The sequence below is a fragment of the Narcine bancroftii genome, chromosome 5 (genome assembly GCF_036971445.1).
Source record: "Narcine bancroftii isolate sNarBan1 chromosome 5, sNarBan1.hap1, whole genome shotgun sequence".
NCBI classification, from domain to species: domain Eukaryota; kingdom Metazoa; phylum Chordata; class Chondrichthyes; order Torpediniformes; family Narcinidae; genus Narcine; species Narcine bancroftii.
In genome coordinates this window covers 170,431,930-170,451,385 of record NC_091473.1, presented here as the reverse complement: position 1 = coordinate 170,451,385, position 19,456 = coordinate 170,431,930, and the positions used below count along the sequence as shown (strand labels likewise).

Sequence of the window (19,456 nt, the reverse complement as noted above, 5' to 3'; positions counted from 1 at the left end):
ATCGCTGCCCTGGATAACACATCAGCTAACATAATAAGTTTCCCTGGTGTGTACATTAATTCAAAGCTATAAAGTTGTAGCTTCATCATCAGTCTTTGGATTCTCAGTGACATTTCACTGAGGTTTTTCTTGATTATGGCTATTAATGGCTTGTGGTCTGTCTCTGCCACGAATGTTGATAGACCACACATAACTGGAATTTCTTGAGTCCATAGGCCAGACCTAGACACTCTTTTTCATTTGGTGCATATCGACATTCAGATGTTGTCATCATCCTTGATGCATATGCAACTGGCCTCCAATCTTCACCCACAGCCTGAAGTAGTACTACACTCATTCCATCTTTTGAAGCATCCATAGATATATTTTAGTCCTTCTGGATGCATCAACGAATGTCAAAAGTACTGGTTCTGTCATTAGAATGGTTTTCAGTCATCACCATTCTTCCTCATGGTTGGTTGTCCACTTGAATTCACTTTTGTCCTGTAAAAAATTCCTTAGGTACATTGATTTGGAGACCCGTTTGGTATGAATTTAGCAATGAAATTGATAATTCCCAGCACTCTCAATGTGCCTTTTTTGTCAGTGAGTCTGGACATCCCTAGAATTGCTTTCACCTTTGCTCTTGTCTGGCTCCACACCTGCCTCTGATAGTTTATCTCCCAGAAGGGTGATTTCCTTCACACCAAACTGACATTTTTCTCTGTTTAACTTTAATCCATACTTCTCGATGCGTTGTAGCACTTTGATGAGTCTCTCGTTATGTTGTTCTTGTGTGGATCCCCATAGGATCATGTCATCCATGTAAACACGTACCCCATTTATGCTTTCTATGATATACTTCATTTTCCTCTGGAACACTTCCAGAGCTGAGGAAATTCCAAAAGGCATCCTCAGACAGGAGTATTGGCCAAACAGTGTATTAAATGTAGAGTATTTTGTACTATCTTCATGCAGTTTTATTTGCCAGAAGCCCTGGGATGCATCCAATTTAGTGAAAAACTTAGCACCGGCTATCTCGTAATCTGATAATGTTCCCTCTTTATTTGTATCTTTCTAGTGCTTTCTTGAGCAACTGTTTAACTATGTAAACTCCTTTATCTGCTTTACCATTTGAATGCGGTTGCAGAGGACTTGAACTGTATCCTTTAACTGTATCTTTTAGGTGAATGGTAGAACTCCAAACCCCTTGGAGATGTCTGGAAATTGTTCCAGTATTTCCTCTGCACTGTTTTATGCATTGGCGCTGTTAATGTGGCACACCCTCTTGACTAGGCTTAGCTTTTCAAATACTTTACAGATGGTTCATTTCCATCTGGAACCTCTGTGAACCTGAAGTGGTGCTCTTTATCTTAAACTTGCACCTTGAGTTTTCACGTACATTTCGTGTTGATGCTCTGTACATTGTAGGCTTTGAACTGTACAGGATTTGAATGAATGTATAGCTTTATCTTCATTGCTCTGATGTGCGCTCACAAATCAAATTGACCTTTTCCCCTGTGCCCAGCTTGAAAGCAATATTTATTCTATTTGCATGCAATGACACAGTCCACCTATCCTGTTCTAAACTGTACAAGCTTGGCTGGTCAGTGTCTGTTGGTTTAGAATCTTTCTGCACTACCATGACCAGGAAGAATGTATCACTGAGTGCAGTTTCTTCTATAATGTGTACAGTTTCACTTCTTTTTTTATTTCCCTTTGGAAAAACATTGCTTTGCATAATAATTCTGCCTTTTGCACTTAATTTCAAATTTTTCTATAGCTTGGACATCATTTTGGTGCACATTGAATGCCACATCATTTGCACTTGAATGTCTCCATCTTTTTGTTGTTTCCTATATCTCATCTTTTTGTTTGTATGTTTGTGGCTATGACTATGCCTTCATCTTTACTGGCTTTTGCACTATCACTGAACTTTCTCACATGCTACAGAGCTAATTCACTGGCACGGCACAATTTCACAGCTCAGGTAAGTTCTGTCTCTTGCAGCAACCTCTCTCTCACTTTCTTATCAATAATTCCAAATACAATTTGATCACGGATCATTGAATCTTGCAATGATCCAAAATTGCATGTTCTTCCTTTTAACTTCAAGTCTGTTTAAAAACACTCAAAGCTTTCTCCTTGCAGCTGCATGTGCAAGCAAATGTTTAATTTTTATTTGGTGAACAATGTTCATCAAATATTTCAATAATCTTGTTGAATTTGTCCTGGTCAGTTGCCTCGGCAAAAAGTGCTTAAAGTCCCACTACAGTAGTAGCAGTGCAATCTTCCGTGCATCAGGTTTGCTATTAAGTCTAATGCCTTGCAGGTAAAACATAAATCTTTGTTTGAACAACCTCCACTCATGGTCAACATTTCCGGTCCAATTTACAGCATCAGCATTCTTAACACTTTGCATTTCTCTGCTGCTATAGACTGGTTCTCACTCTGCACACTCCTGATGTTTCTTCTACTTCTGGTACCATGTGATTATTTTTATTGTAATAAAGAAACTTGGGTTCTTTTATTTAAAACAACTATACTTTATTTGCATCCATATTGAATCCAACCGAAGCTGCAAACTAGTTTCCAACTTCCTCTTGTGGTCAGGAGGATCACTACTACTCTATCACTGCACCTGGGACCATGGGATCTGGGCCTCAAAAGGGCGATGCCTGTGCTGGAAGTGACATCAAGGGGTTGCAGTCTCCAGGGAAGCAGAGGGCTAGTGCAGGGCGCCAACAACAGAGAGAACACTCCCATTTTGAGAGGGAAAACAGGTGAGACTATCATATGGGATAGAGACCACGATGGCGGACCAGTGAGGGGCTCTGCAGCTGAAGAACACATAGGCAGTGGGCCGTCAGTATCTCGAGGTGAGGAATCCATGCAGGCTGTGGGTGAATTACAGTCAAAATTCTCACACCAGGCTGCAATTGCTGGAGACTGGCTGAAGATGTAGCAGGTGTCGGAAGCAGAATGCAAGGGGCTACAAACACTCAACGACTCTGAAAGGACTCTCTTGTTTCTCTTTCTCTGACTGTAAGGGGCACGGAGCAATTTCTGCTGATGAAAAATCTTCGTGTTATGGCAGACCAAATGCAATTTTGTGCCCAATTAAATCTTTTTATTACATGACAAAATAGACATCATATCACTTTTGAGAACACAGTCAATTTTAAAAAGGTTTACACATTCTTAGTACAAATTGCTTCTGAGTTTCAGATACAATGTCAATTTATTTGTAGATCCCCTCCCTCCCCCCAACATCAAAAGAAAAACAAAACTAAAGAGACAGAAAATAGTAAAGGAAAGAAAGAAAAATTCAGTGTACCACCAGTCTTTCCAATCTACTTCATAAACTTGAATTTTAAAAATACATATATATAAAATAATTCTCATGAGGTTTGACAGAGTAGACATTTCCTATGGCTGAGATGTCTAAATCAGAGATCATAATCTCAAAAAAGGTTCAGACATTCAAGGCAGAGACTTGAAATATTTTCACCCAGTTGAACTCCCCCCTCCCCCCATCCAAGAGAGCTGTGGAGATTTTGTCGCTGAGTATATTCAAAACAGAATTTTAGGTACTTGGGAAAATTGAACCATGAAAATGGTGTTGAAGTAAAAGATCAGAAACAATCTTATTTAAGTGTGTAGCAGGAATATGTGTTAAATAACCTGTAGATTCCATTTGTTTTGTTTTTATGCCTGCTTTTCATTGACTGATCATCTAAAACATGTACAAGCACATTCTTCACTCAAGTTCTTCGAGGAAAATCATTAAAAACTGGAAAATCAAGGCATTCTAAACTTTATTTAGCAATGTTGAAACTTTTTTTTGTCTGGTTGTTGACCTTTGCACTCAAATCAAATATTATGAAGTTGTTTTATTGTTCACATTTGAAAGGTAAAGGTTCCATAATTGTCACATAATAGTGTATTACATTCAGAATGTAACAAACATGTTATTCTTTAACTTTGTCAACTATAAGGGGTTCTGAACTTGGGAAATTTTTGTTTGCAAGTATTATCCATTAAACTATTAGCCAATAAAACAATGAATAAAGTAGACATATTGGTAATATTTATGTTCCAAATTTAAGTTAATTTATTGCAACGGAAATACCATGTTTGCTTCAGGTTTCAGCTTTGTACTTTTAGCATGAGAATCTACACAGGATTTCTCAATTTAGTCTGCTGTGTCTTTATCTTGAAACAAACTACAGATTTCAAAAAATCCAGCCTTTCTTTAATAATCCTTCCAAACTGCCAAGGAATTTCCTGGATTCCAAATAAGATACTTGGATGAAGTATAGCTCTTGGAAAGCAACTGTAGCTCAAGGCAAGGCAAAAATCAGTCAGAAAAAGATGCAACAAGATAAAACATCATCAAAACTCTTAACCGATACAGCACTGAAGTCTGTACCATGATTTCCATTAATCCTAACTTAATTCTGCCTTTTAAATTCTCCCCACATGCTCATCACCCCACATGCTCATCACTCCACAACTAACCTACAGCATACATTAGGGCAGTGTTTCTCAACCTTATTCTTTCCACTCATATACCACTTTAAGTATTCCCTATGCCATTGGTGCTCTGTGATTAAGGTGGTATGCTGGTGGAAAGAAAAAGATAGAGAACTAGTGTATTAGAGGCAATTTACAGTGGACAATTAACCAATAATATGGGAGGAAACAAGAGAAAACCCATATGGCCACAGGAAGAGCATGCAAACTCTATGTAGTCAGTCCCCAAGTTCAGACGTATAATGATAGAGTGCTAGTGATAATATTGACCACTAGAGGGAGTTAGAGATGAGTTGTTGCAGCTAGCAATAGCTTCAAAATGATGCCTCCATGAGGTTGTGAATGCTTTTGCTAATAAAGTATAGTTGTTATAAGAGAACCCAAGTTTCTTTATTACAATAAAAGAAACATCTTATGGAGTGGAAGACACACCAAGAGTATGCAGAGTGAGAATCAGTTGATTGCAACAGAAAACACGGAGAGTATAAAGATTCCTGATGCTGTAAATTGGATTAGAAATGTTGGAGATTGTTCAAACAACGATTTGTGCTCTATCTGCAAGCCATTGGACTCAATAGCAAACCTAATGCATGAAGATTGTACTGCTATTTACCATGGCAGGAACTTAAACACTAGAAGTTTTCAACATATTTGTTTTTGCTGAGAGTTTAACTTCTAGAAGCTCTTCCAACACTGAGAAACCACAAATCAAGAATATGATCAAATGGTCTCCATTTACCTAAATGAATGTAGTCAACCAGCTCTAAGCCATTCAAGCAGCCCAAATGAGTTCAGGCCTTCTACTGCTCCTAAGGTTTACCACCTCCACCATGGGTACTGTGTTAACAGATTTTGGCCTGCACCATGTCCCAAATCTGACAAACAGGGGGACAAGGCAGTGCATGCAGGTTAAAATCCTTAGCTTCAAGGCATTCATCATTCTGAGAAACAATCATTTGAGACACTGGATCAGTTACTCAGAGACTGAATTAATCTTCATCATTTGGCATAGTAGCAATCAGTACTTGTAGTGAAGTCCAACTTGTACTGTAACACCTGTAACCATGAGCCAATTGCAAATAAATAATTCTGGAATCGAAGTGATTCAGCAAGCCTGATATTAAAAATAATAAAGAAAAAAGTTTCAAAATAGTAAAGCAGAACATTTTAGGTATTCATCAGTTTGAAATAATTAAACACAATTAATATACAGGTGCCTCACCTTTTATCCAGGATTGTCGGGACCGGACACCTGCCTTTGTTTGGAATCTTCAGATTTCAGAATAATTTTGATATCCATCCCTTTAAGTCCACTGGAGTTGTGCTGCCGCATCCACCTCCACCCCTCTACCGAGTTGCGCTGTCGTCTCCCCCCTTGTCTGTCTACGACGTGTTGCCATCTCTCTCCCCCTCGCCTGCCCGAGTCATGCTGCTATATCCACCCTCCCTTGCCCACCCAAGTTGTGCTACCATCTCTCACACCTATGCCTGCCCGAGACGTGCTGGCATCTCTCTCCCCACCTTTCCTGCTTGAGTCGCGCTGCTACTTCCACCCCCCCTTGCCCACCCAAGTCATGCTGCCATCTCCCCCTTGTCTGCCCGAGTCACGCTGCCGTCTCTCTCTCTCCCCCCCCCCACTGCAACAGTGCTAGGAGAATGGCCCGCTTCTTGGTTCCCCTGTGCTGGCACAGTGGTTTCAGCTGCATGGGGGATTATGGGTAGCGACAGCAGCCATTGAGTCGCCACTGGGCCGACTGAAAGCATCATGTCGCTGGATGAGGGTCAGTATAGGTGATTCAGAGGCACTTATAAAGTAGCAGAACACGACAGGATACACATAGTTGAGCAAGGGTCACGTCAGGTCATGTTTAGTGCAAAACATCTTTGATGAGCAGATGTCATCTACTAAGAAAGTGCCGGTTTTTGGAATTCTGGATAAAAGGTCACGCACCTGTAATTCATCCAACATTCTAATCTCTGAAATCATCATCCAACTTCAAAGATATTTGTAATTTCATCACTCACAGTTTGCTTCAGGTTCACATGACATCTATGACATTGACATCCAACTGCAAATACTTTCGACAATGTATTTAATTTCTTAATCTTGAAGGAAGTTTCTATTTGTGTCAGTTTTTCTCCAACATGATCTTCCATCACATTCAGGTCAAGTATTTGAGAACTACGCTATGTATAAGACGTGTATGCCTATTATATTATTTTGCTTCTCAAATGCTGCTCTACTTTATTATCTACGTTCAGAGAAAGTGAACTGAGCACCATCTCAACTCCTTCACTGCCACTGAACACCTATCACATCCATTGCATGATCCATTTCTTTGGGTTCAGGATGGATGAAATTTCGAGCAACTCGAACAGGATCAGAAATTTCAGAATAAGGGATATTTCATGAGGTAAAGGGAAGAAGAGTGGCATGAAGGGCAGAGAAAAGATGGATGGCATTGGTTGTGGAAAATGCGGCTTTTTACTATTGCACCATGCTGCCGACCACTTTCTGCTTCTAAGCAAATGATAAGGTCAAATGTAGGAGATCCAGAGTGAATAATTAACACACAATGAATAAAAATTAGACCAACTCACAGAATTTATTTTACTGACATGTGTGCTTCCTTAATTTCACTTCCATGTCCATACTTTGCCTGTGAGTTAAAAATAGAACATCAAAATGGCAGAAACAAGTGAATCAAATCAAGAAAATTCCGAGAGTTTTCTTTGGAGGAAGTCATACTCCCCTTCAGCCTTGGATAGAACTTTAAAAGTGTGACCAGAAATGAGGTGGATAGTAATTTAGTGCAAGAGAGCATGAATTGACCTAAACAATGGGCAGACAATTAAATTTAATGCAGAGAAACATGAATTGATAAGTTTTGGCAGTAAGATGAGGAGACAGTAAACTTAATTGAACAGTACTAATAGAATGGAAGAACCTAGTTATAGAACCTAGAACACTACAGCCCAGTCCAGGCCCTTTGGCCCTCAATTTTGTGCTGACCCATATGTACTTTAAAAAAAGTATTAAACCCTCCCTACCCAATAACCCTCTATTGCTCTTTCATCCATATGCCTCTCTAAGTCTCTTAAATGCCCCTAATGTTTCAGTCTCCACCACCATCCTTGGCAAGACATTCCAAGCACCTACAACTCTCTATGTAAAAAAAAACTTGCTCCTGATGTCTCCCCTAAACTTCCCTCCCTTTAATTTTTTACATATGTCCTCTGGTGATTGCTATTCCTGCCATTGTAAACAGGTGTTGGCTGTCCACCCTGTCTGTGCCTCTCATAATCTTATTGACCTTTATTAAGTCTCCTCTCATCCTTCAACAAAAAGTCCCAGCTCAGCTAACCTTACTTCATAAGACTTGTTTTCCAATCCAGGCAACATCCTGATAAATATCCTCTGCATCCTCTCCATCACTTTTACATCCTTCCTATAATGAGTTATCAAGAACTGAACACAATCCTCTGTGAGGTCTTACAAGAGATTTGTAGAGTTGCAACATGACCTCTTTACTCCTGAACTCAATCCTCCTATTAATGAAACCCAGCACCCCAAAGGCCTTCTTAATTATCCTATTAACCTGTGGGGTGACCTTGAGGCATCTGTGGATTTGTACAACAAGGTCCCTTTGTTCATCCACACTCTTCTAACCAACCATTAGCACTTATCCAGATTGAACTCCATCTGCCACTTTTCTGCCTAACTCTTCATCCTGTCTATATCCTCCTATAACCTTCGACAACCTCCACCTCCATTCACAACTCCTCCAACCTTCGTGTCATCCGCAAACTTACTGACCCATCCTTCTGCCTCTTCATCCAGGTCATTATAAAAGTCAAAAAGAGCAGGGGTCCTTGAACAGATCCCTGCGGCACTCCACTGGTCACCAACCTCCAGGCCGAGTACTTTCCTTTCTCAACTATTCTCCGCTTAAATTTCTGCAAGCCAATTTTTTTATCCACACAGCCAAGATTCCACTGATCCAATGCCTCATAAATTTCTGGATGAGTTTCTCGTGGGGCACCTTGTCAAATGCCTTGCTAAAATCCATGTAGACCACATCTACTGCTCTACCCTCAATTACCTCCTCAAAAAACTCAATTAAGCTCATGAGACACAACCTTCCCTTCACAAAGCCATGCTGAATATCTTTGAGTAGACTGTACTTCTCCAAATGTTCATAGCTACTAGCCTTAAGAATCCTCCAATAGTATGCACACCACTAACATAAGACTCACCGATCTACAATTCCTAGGATTCTCAATGGAGATAAGAATAAGTTTTGGAGGATAACTGGCTGCCATTAAGTTGAAGGTACAGACTAAAAACACAATTCATTGCTGAGGGAGCACCCATGGGCTATAGTGTCCAGAGTTAACTATTACAGTGATGGATGTGGATGTCCTATGCCGTGCCAGAGAAGGTGGGAAGGTAAAACAGAAGGAGATGACTAATTCAGTTTCCCCCAATCTTACTGCGAAAGTGCTCAAGCCCGGGCAGCATTTAACAATATCAGATGAGAACTGCGTACCCTGCAAGGGATAAATGATATGTGTTAATCTACCTGGCCTGACAATGGATCACTCACAGTGATGAAGTGAATGAATTCCTCTTGGCTGAAGCGAGAGTATATGTCAAAACATTGAAAAACAACTGATAAAAGCAAGAGTGCAATGGCATGCTGCTATTCATTGTGCATTCTTATCTTAATCTGCAGTTTCTAAACTTGTTCAGATTGCTAAGAATTCCAAGACTTAAATAATACGGCATTACTACTGTGAAATTTATATGTGGATCTATTGGGCTGAATGATGGAGAGCTAACCAAAGTGCCTTGTAATGTGCCTGTAAATGTAATTCAAAATTCATGGGAGGGATGGTTGTGTTTCTTTTCTACTCAAGCTCATTGAATCCTTGCCATTTAGGGGCAGGGACATTTGTACCACATGGATGTGGGCCGAATGTTGTCAGTATATGCATGCAGATTTGTATTTTGGGGAGGTCCACCTTAGCACTTACACTCAATCAGGGCCCACAAAATCTAAAAGTATAATTTAATGAATCTGAGCAGTCCTGGTGGGGAATACATGTCAAATCTCTCATTTGGAATATCAGAGGAATGGGAAGCCCTACCCAAAGATGAAAAGTTTTCTCCCAACTGAATGGGTTAAAACCTGATATTGTATTTATCAGGTTCTTTATTAAACTGGAGAAAATCAAAAACATATAAAGGTCTACCAGAAAATATTTCCACATATGGCAACTCTTTACCCATTTTTTTCTCTCTCTGAACTATGAATACTTACTTTGAGATGGTTGGCCCAATACAATCGGTAATATACTGATGATACTGGCAGCAAAGGTGCAAAGGCAGTTGTGGGGAGGTGGGGGTGTTTGGGCATGTATCTGAGCGTGAATGTGAGCATTTATGTATTGGTTGATCTGTTTAAAAAAATAGGAGCACAATGTACATCTGTTGTTTTCGATGCTCAATAAATACATTTGGAAAAATGTTGGCAGGAGCACTCCTTGATTGAGCTTGTGTGCAAATGATATGCATAAAATAAAATAATTGGAATCCATTATAAAAAAAACACTTCCATTTACTTTTATCTATCAAACTCCTGTTCAAAATGTCACTCTATTAAACATTTATGAATGTTTGCACAGCAGCAAGTGGATATGCCTTATACTGGTTGATATCTGCTCCATGGGATTTCAGCAGGTGATTAAATTTTAAATACCTTGCATGAAAATTGAAAACAAAGTTTCAACTGGAGTATGGAAGCCAGTTGTTCAAGTTATCGGAATACAGCCAGAGTTCTGGATCCATATGGCAACTGTAGATTTTAAATTCAAGTAAAATAAATTCATAATTTAAAATATGCTCACCTTATTAATGCAATCATGAATTTACCAAATTGTCATAAATAGAACTGGTTTGCAAATATTCTTCAGGCTGGAAATCTGCCTTCATTACATACCAATCTAAATCACCTCCTCAGTTCAGCAGTCAAGGGAGACAATACATTTCACATTGTCAGTCATTTCTTTTGTTTACTGAAGGTGAAACACAAGTTTGTTTCATTTTAGACTGGAATTACTGCATTCAGTGCAAATTTCAAATGGAAATAGCTTCTTTTCTTGAAGTGGTCTAACAAGTCTTAACTAGCATTAGATGTGATTCGAACATTGAACTAAATAAAGCAACTAAAACCAGATTGTTTGACAAATTATAATTCATGGGGATCATGACAAAATAAGTTAACATATTGGTTATTTAATTGAATATACAACTTAAATATGAACCAATGCAGTTGTCAGTTCAAATACATCTTAAATTTATTATAAAAAATACTTAAATTACAAAAAGATGAATTTGTTCTAAACACTTCATTCATAGTACCTTAAAAACACACACACAAAATGTGAAAATCCTCAATTCTGTATACCAATGGATCTCACCAATGGACAGCAATCTACAATTGTGTAAAGATATAATAGGATTCGTGATTGACACTTGTTACAGATGCCAAAATACTTCCAATTTAGCAGCATGGGAAATGCCACTAAGTATAGGGACATCCAACTTTGATTTACTCTTGTGCACTTCAATGCAGCCATTCACAGAATAGCACTGGTACGGAATTGGTTGGGCTCTTAATATGAAATGTTAAACTGTGATGGGTGAAGGACAACTTGGGGAAGAGCAAGAATATTAAGGTCTATTAATAAGAAAAAAACAAATGAAAGACTAACTATATTTCCAGCCTATTGAAACCAGACAAGTAGTAAAGTCAAATGAATAATTTAACTAAGGATATTATGACTATTAGCTCAATAAACTTCAAGTACTAAAGATTATAAGCCTAAAAAAAAATGCCATCTCTGGATTTTACTTAAAGAAAATGGGCATCAAATAATAAAAAAAGTTTCACCTTTATTGAACAATTGACATACATGCAGCTAGACATGAGTCTTTGTTTTATTTTATCAATTGAAAATGACAGTAATTTACTGTCTTTATGGAAGACCACGAATAGACAGTCATTCATTAATTATTCTATTACAAAAGAAATGAGTTCACAGCACTTCTTTCACATTGAAATCTCTTCTGCACATACTTTGATCTGATTAAACATAGAATACCAATTAATCGTTTTCAAAATTAATGATGACAAATGACCAAATACTAAAAAATTAGGAATCAATTTGGCAATTACAAATCATGCAATTTTATATATTTATCACAGTAGCTCTGGAAATGTATTGTTGATTTTTATTTTCCAAAACACAAGTGAAACAGCCAGATTATCCACAAAGTCAGGAGGTAATGTTAAAATTTGGGTACGTTTGTTTAAACAGAAACAATATTTTTAATTTAAAAAAAGTGAAACTGATATTCAAGTTTAAAAACAGATGAGTATTATTTCTTTTAGAGAACAAAGTAAACTTGAACAGTTGCTGTTGTTTAACCTCAAATTGGATTTACAATGCAAAATAAGCAATTGGTTACAGTGTTGAACAGATGACAAGTGTTTAGAGAGTGAGACGTTCCTGCCCCCCCCCACATTTTTTCAATTCATTTTGTTGTGTGGGATTGTCCCTTTAAGAGAACAGATTTAACAGCAAGCATTGAAGACAGAACGTTCCGAAATGGATTCATTTGATGAGAAGGCAGTGTCTCCAAAACCCAGAGGCAGAGACCATGTTTAAGATTGAATTTTGCTCGGGGGCCATTTTAAGAAGGCAGAACAAGGAAAATATCTCTTTAACCTCCTTTGTGGGGTTGAGACATCCACTTGGCCTCAGTGTCATAGACAGAATTGTCAGATTTCCTGCTTATGCTTACAGAGGAATGAGAGACCACTTCTACTGACCCAAGAAAAGGGTTTTAAAGTTGCAGAAGAAATACTGCACTCCACTTTGACTGACCCATAAAAAGGGTTCTAACTGGAGAAGAAGGCACTCATCTAAAAAGGATATTTCTCTGAAACACCTGGAACAAGGTTTTTCATGAGTTAATGAACCTTATATCACCCTGGTCTCTTTCACCCACTTCATGAACTGCTCCTTTCACCTAAGTGCGTGTCTCAACCATTTAAACCCTACGTGTCATCACCGAATTTCTGAAATTTGAACTGCCTTTCAAGAATTGAGCCTTGAGCTGTAGTGGCTTGGGCTATTCCACACTCACCAATATATTTGCGCATAGTTAGAGTTTAAGTAAGATGATTATATATAAATTTAGTTAAGTTTAGACAAGTTAGTTGAATAGGTGTTATATAATTGTTAATTAATAATTTAAAATATTATTTTAAATATAACACCATCATGGCTAATCTTTATCACTGCTGTTGTGTATATAACAAAAATGGGGGCTCATCTGGGATCACACCAAATTGGGAGCCAAGTGATTGATTAATTGGCAATTTGATTGATTAGAATTTATTTTTTAAGCCAAATTAAAGGTGTGCGTGTGTGGAATAATAGCAATCACGGACATCGATACGTTTTTGGGATTGCCCACCTTCCCAGATTGCGGGGAGGCAAGAAAGAATGAGTTGTTGACTATCACACAAAATTTGGAACTTGCAGTGGTAAAACCAGTGATGAAAAAGCCAGTGATTCAGTTAATTATAGGACACAATTATGTAAGAGAAGGGTTTAGGGAGAAGGTAAAACAATTTCTCCACAGTAAATCCTGTGAGTAGTGATCACCAGAGAACAAATTGAATTAGAAAAACTTAGATGGAAGTTAGAATTGAAAAAAACTTAAGTGGAGGCAGAGAGAACAAAATGAATTTGAAAAATATTGATTACAAAGGCAGCTAGAATGAGTAAAACTAAGATGATTGTTTGCAGAGAATCAAAAAGCAGGTTGAGCTGGAATTAGAAAAACTTAGGTTTGCAGGGGAGGAAGCCAAAAAGCAAAGGAAATTTGTGGTGGAGGACGCAGAGAGACAAAGGCAGTGCAAGTTAGAAAAACTTCGATAAGAGCACTTTATAGCAGCAGTGAGGCAAAGGAGATTTGAGGAAGGATTGGAACCTTAGCAGGAATCTGCTGAAGTAACAGATGAGCATGTTGTAACCCACAGGGTTAAGCTCGTGCAAAGTGTAGCCTTCCAGAGTGTAAACTTTGTAGAGAGATAATGTGGAATGTCCACACAAGTTAGAAAACATATCAGGATGTCGTGCTAGGGATAAAGGAGGAGGAAAGCAAGAAAAGGAAAAATCTTTGGGTTCCCCGTACTACTATTGTGGGAAGCCTAGTATGTGATAGCAAATTGTCCCATATTGAGGAAAAAGAGAAAAAAGAGACAGCGCCAGTTGCCTGTATTCAAAAAGTCGAAAAACCTGTAAACCAAGAAAGTTCCAGATCTACTGGTAACATGAGGAAAGAGTTCATTATTTTGTGTCAGATGGTTTGGTTTCATTGGAGGGTCACCACAAGTGACCGTGAAAATCCTTCAAAATACTGGGGCCGCCCAATCACTCAAGTTGGATAGTGTTTTGAAGTTCAGCGATGAGACTGCCAAGGGTGACATTAATTTGGTTTGGGGGTTAATTCAGAATCGATACCTCTGAACAAGATAAAGTTGAAATCTGAATTGGTTGCGATAGGGGTCTGATCAAGTTTACCTGTGGTGGGGGGGGGGGGGGGTGGGAATAAAGGTGATGTGGTCTCATTATTTCTAGAGAATGATCTTGCAATGGATATGACTGCCAAGCCAGTCATTGAGGAAACCAAGACATATTTGGATATGTATTCGGCCTGTATAGATGGTTTGGACCAGAGTACCGGTGGTAAACCCAAGAGTGGGGACTCGTCATTGTCCTGGAAAGAGTTTGTGGTGGGGCAAAACAGAGATCCTGATTGTGATGAGGTGAGAGAGGAGTGTCTCTCTGAGGAGGAAATTAAGGAAGTGACACTTGGAGATATTAAAGTTAAGACTGTGTCAATAACTCTCAGAAAGCAATCCACTTTGTGTGCTTTGCCTAAGGAGATTTAATCCAATCAAGGGAGCGATTCCATGTCAGGATTATTTCAGTAGTTAGCTTGTAGAGTGGGCCTTGGAGAGGTTCCATTTGACTCTCAAACTCAGGATGAGGACTTATAGTGTTGAGCATGTGAAGGACTGGAATGAGGGTTTTTGTTTGCAGTTTGATAGTCTTCATAAGAGTCAATGGGCTTTAGCATTTTTGAGTTGGGGTTCGGACAGAAGGTTAAGTACTTTTGGGTTGTTGAAGGAACAATGGATTAATGAGGATGTTCAGTTGAAATTGCTAGATTATATCTCAAAATTGAAAAATCATTTGTAGGAAGTGAAACTAAGTGAAACCAAGTGAAACTATATGATAACCTATCAAAGGCCAATCTTACTGTTAATTTGGCCAAGAGTGAACTTGCTACTGTAACTTACTTTGGTTATGTCATTGGTCAAGGCAATTTGGCCCCTGTCAAGTTCAGATGGTTTCCAAATTACCCATTCCCATGGGTAAGGAAACCATTGGGAGATTTTTGGGAATGGTTGAGTAATTCAGAGTGTTCTGTAAAAATTTTTGTTGTTTGCCTTTCAAGAGGTTATGTTTGCAATGTTAGTGAAAAATGTATATTTACATGTATTATGTCATGTAATGTATTATTTCAAACATAGTGGTTTGCAGTTAAAATTTTGCTCTTACAGCTCAAAATATTATTTGACGGTGGAAGATGTGATGTCCCGCCCCATTTCTTTTCAGTTCATTTTATTTGTGTAGGACTGTTCCTTTAGAGAACAGATTTAACAATCTGTCTGCAGGATTTGAAGTGACTGTAAAACGGGCAGCAGGTTTTGAAGACATCACAATCCTAAATGGATACTTTTGAAGGGAAGTAAGGCAGTGTCTCCAAAGCCCAGATGCAGAGACCATGTGACCAATTGATTAAGATTGAATACAGAGTTTTGCTCGGGGGCCATTTTAAGAAGGCAGAACAAGGGAAATATCTTTTTGACCTCCTTTGTGGGATTGAGACACCCATTTGGCCTCATTGAGTGGTCATAGACAGAATTGTCAGATTTCCTGCTTATGCTTACAGAAGAATGAGACCACTTCTACTGACCCACGAAAATGGTTTTAAAGTTGCAGAAGAAATACTTCACTCTATTGACCTGCGAATAGGGTTCTCTATTTGCTGAAGAAATACTGCACTCCACTTTGACTGACCCATAAAAACGGTTCTAACTGGAGAAGAAGGCACTCATCTAAAATGGATATTTCTCTGAAGTACCTGGAACAAGGGTTTTCGTGAGTTAATCAACTTTCTGTCACCCACTTCATGAACTGTTCCTTTCATCTAAGTGTGTGTCTCAACCATTTAAAGCTTGCATGCCTCAACCAGCTAAAACCTGCATGTCACATCAATCTCAAGCCCATGTGTCATCACCGAATTTCTAAACCTTGAACTGCCTTTCAAGAATTGAGCCTTTAGCCATAGTGGTTTGGGGTATTCCACACACACACCAATATCTTCACGCATAGTTAGTTTAAGTTAGATGTGCACATAAATTTTGTGAAGTTTAGATAAGTTAGAGTAGGTGTTATATTGTTGATTAATAGTAAAAATATTATTTTAAATATAACACCGTCTGGGCTAATTTTTAACAACTGCTGTTGTGTAAGTAACGATAATTTTTGTAGATATCTATTGATTTGAGTTCTAGTATCTAGTTTATTATTTACCTTTATGACAACGTCAGTCACTTGTATACAATGTTCTATAGTATTTAAACAAATGGTTTTGATGCCTTCTTCAGCATATTATTGTACTACATTTTATTGTTCTTTAATCATTGTTGCACATTTAAAACAAAAATGAAATCAAATGCTTATTTTATGCATTAAAAGGTGACAAAGCCATTGACACACTTTCAAATGGGAACATTGTGTAAAATCAAGTAATTTTAGAAATGTTTCTTAAAGAAACAAAAAAACCCCTAAAAACAAGTGAAACATCTATCGAGCTGCACTGTATCTTAAGGCATTTAAAAATTAAGATGTTATCATCTTTATATGTCCACACACTCGTGTTTTGGCAAATTCTTTCACAGAAGTGCTCACAATATTTAAACTAAGAAACAGCAATTTTTGTAACTCACAATATACAAATATCGAGCTGAACAATATTGTGAATGTTGAATTCTCACAGCATAATGTTGCTCACTGCAGCAATCCTTCATTTGTATATGGAGAAGTTCACTTCCGTATGACTCTTCATTACTTTATGTTCACTACGTTCTTGAGCAGAATCTGTAGATAGGCTTCGTGGATTGTGTTCAGGAAATCAGGGTCATTCTACAGGAGATAAAAAAAATGTTCAAAGCCCATAGATTTAACAAAATTAAGCACCACTACTTTATTAAACTGCATAATTAAGATTAAGTGTATTGGTCCCCTAATTTCATTTGTATCGTTTCACTTTAACTCCAAAGATTAGTCCATCATCCACCCAGAATAAACCAATAAGTCAATCTTTCACTTTCATTGTGCTTTTCCAAACCAAGCAATTTTGATCTTATGTGGACATCTCACTGTGATTTTTGGAGGAACAAGTGGAATTAACCATTTTGCCATTAACCAAAACCTTAATGGTATTACCCAGTTCTTGTTCCTGTAATTTTAACAAAAATCTGAAATATTTATGGGGCAAATATAAAACAGAGGGAGGAATCTTACATCGTTTTCCCTGGATCTTAAGATGAAGTTGTTAATTTATAATGGACCTCCGAGTATATACTGGGCTCAAAAGATAAAGCATCCAATCTAGAAAGTGTTCAAAATGTTTGGACTTAGGAGGGGAAAGGCATCCACAACATTGAAAATTTAACCTTTGTTAGGAATGTAAACATATTGTGACTGTGTGGACTATGCCCAGAGTAAAAACTTTGACGTTAGCAAGCAGAGGTGCATCAACACCATTCCAGCAACTTTACATGACCAACACTGCAGTGCATCTCAAATTGAACTGAATATTCTTACAGCTTTATCAACCCCGTTAGCAATTCTTGGAACTTTATTTGGTGACTGATTTGATCAAATATCAATTCTGACAACTAGTCCACGAGGATCACGCAATTTATTTTTCTCTCACAGCCTTTTGTTCTATTTATTATTGTGACAGTATTTAGATGTTTTTGGGAGATAAATTGGGGCAGGATTTTTAGTCTAGGTCACATACAAACACTTTAAAACAGATCTTATTTAAAATATTGGAACTCTGCTAATACTGGACATGTCAGCCCAGAGCCTTTGCAAAAGCTTTGGAGAGTGCCCAAGAGTCTTCGCTAATGGATAGTTGTTTACAAAAAGGCGACAGATGAAAGAACTTGTCGGAGCCACAGGCTGTCTGCAGTGGAACTTGCTGTTCTAAGAGTGTCATGTGGTTTTGCAAGCAGGGAGAGTCTACAAAAAAAATCCTTGAACAATGGATCTTTTTGATACACCCTGGAAGGAAGTTAGAGCACATTAAGATGGAAAGGATTCCTGGTGCAATTGTTTTGAAAAGACTAAATTAGAATATTTCAGTTTCATTCTTTGTCTGATCCTTGGAGCATCCCCTCACCAACTGAAGTTTTATTCCTCCCATCTCAATACCTTGAATGACTTGCATTTTCGACAGTCTGACTTGCATGATTGCCCCCAGTTCCCTGCACCTGGTTGAAGAAACCATTATCAAATAAACACTTACTTTGCTGGCGGACACAATTCCAACCCTGCTTTTTGACTTACTCTCGACTACCCTTAACAACATATTTTTAAACCAAAATGTGTAATGCCTCAGCCCTACGGAAATAAATTAAACCACTAATCACTCCAATTTCACAAAACAGATATTTTAAGCCCGTCTTTGAGTTAACACACACCACAATATTGTAAAGTTATTTGTTTTGATAATCAAGATCAGAGCAAGCCCATGCAAAAAGTAGGAAAACTTTCAAGGGACAGATCTATCTAGCAATTTATGAAGTGTGGTACTTGTGTCATGTCAGAAGTCAGATCTTCTCGCTTTTAATGACTTTGTGTTCACTTTCTCCATGGAAAGGCTTATTTAGGCTATTTCTCTAATCACTGTACAACCTACATATGGAAAAGCTGTATCTGAAGGGTAGAGAAAAATTGTACAAAAGTTATCTGAGAAGTGACACAATCAAAATAGATTCAAGAGAAACAAAAGTGCTCAAAATACATAAATTCCAGGAGAATAAAATGAGATAAGCATTATGGAATTTACACAATTTTTGTGAAGAAACAACAGATAATGTTAACAGACCAAGTGGGAGGAGCTGAAAAGGACAAAGATCATATCAGTTACCTTTTGAGGATCCAAAGGGAACATCACTTTCTACTGAGATTTATCCAAACAAGTGAAGCAGAGAACAATTATGATCAAGATAAAACTATAAATGCAATTACCTTCAATAAATGAGTTAACGTTTCCTGAAGCTGCGTCTTACTGAGAACAGTCGGCAATGGTGACAATCGGGCCTCTGAAGGTAATGTCAAAGGAGATGCAGTGGCATACTTGCTTTCAGGTTCTGAAATCATTCCTGTTGACTGTTTGAACATACTGGGAGACAAAAGCATGGATGGGCCAACTGAAGAGGTGGTTGGTGTTAGAACCTGCAAAAGAACACACTGGAGCTGGCAGCCAGATAAAGTTGGAAAAGCAAACTTAGTCTGTAATGTATATCATAATCTGCTGGAATCTTATCTTAAAAATTAATCATGAGGCTCTGAACATCAGAAAATTTCTGCTCCAGTGGCAGTATGAAAATGTCAGGACGGATTTTATTCCATCTCGTAATTTTTCCACTTGTACCCTACACATTTTTACGGAGCGACTGCAGTACAAATTGACCACAGCCACTCCGAAAGAAACTGG

The 19,456-nt window shown here is 38.1% G+C and overlaps 1 protein-coding gene across 8 annotated transcripts in view; it reads right to left on the bottom strand.

Moving 5' to 3' along the window:
* Positions 1–11,453: 11,453 nt before the first annotated feature.
* dcp1a (decapping mRNA 1A) overlaps positions 11,454–19,456 on the bottom strand; it is a 147,266-nt gene continuing 139,263 nt past the window's right edge. For 7 of the 8 annotated variants that reach the window (XM_069939730.1, XM_069939732.1, XM_069939729.1 and 4 more), the window contains 2 exons: positions 18,988–19,194; positions 11,454–16,869 (listed from right to left, as the gene is read on the bottom strand). In XM_069939730.1, the coding sequence (XP_069795831.1) occupies positions 16,792–16,869; positions 18,988–19,194 (285 nt within the window). In that variant the 3' untranslated portion in view covers positions 11,454–16,791. Of the gene's footprint in view, positions 16,870–18,168; positions 18,228–18,987; positions 19,195–19,456 lie in introns of all 8 variants that reach the window. The other variant, XM_069939728.1, reaches the window with a different exon arrangement.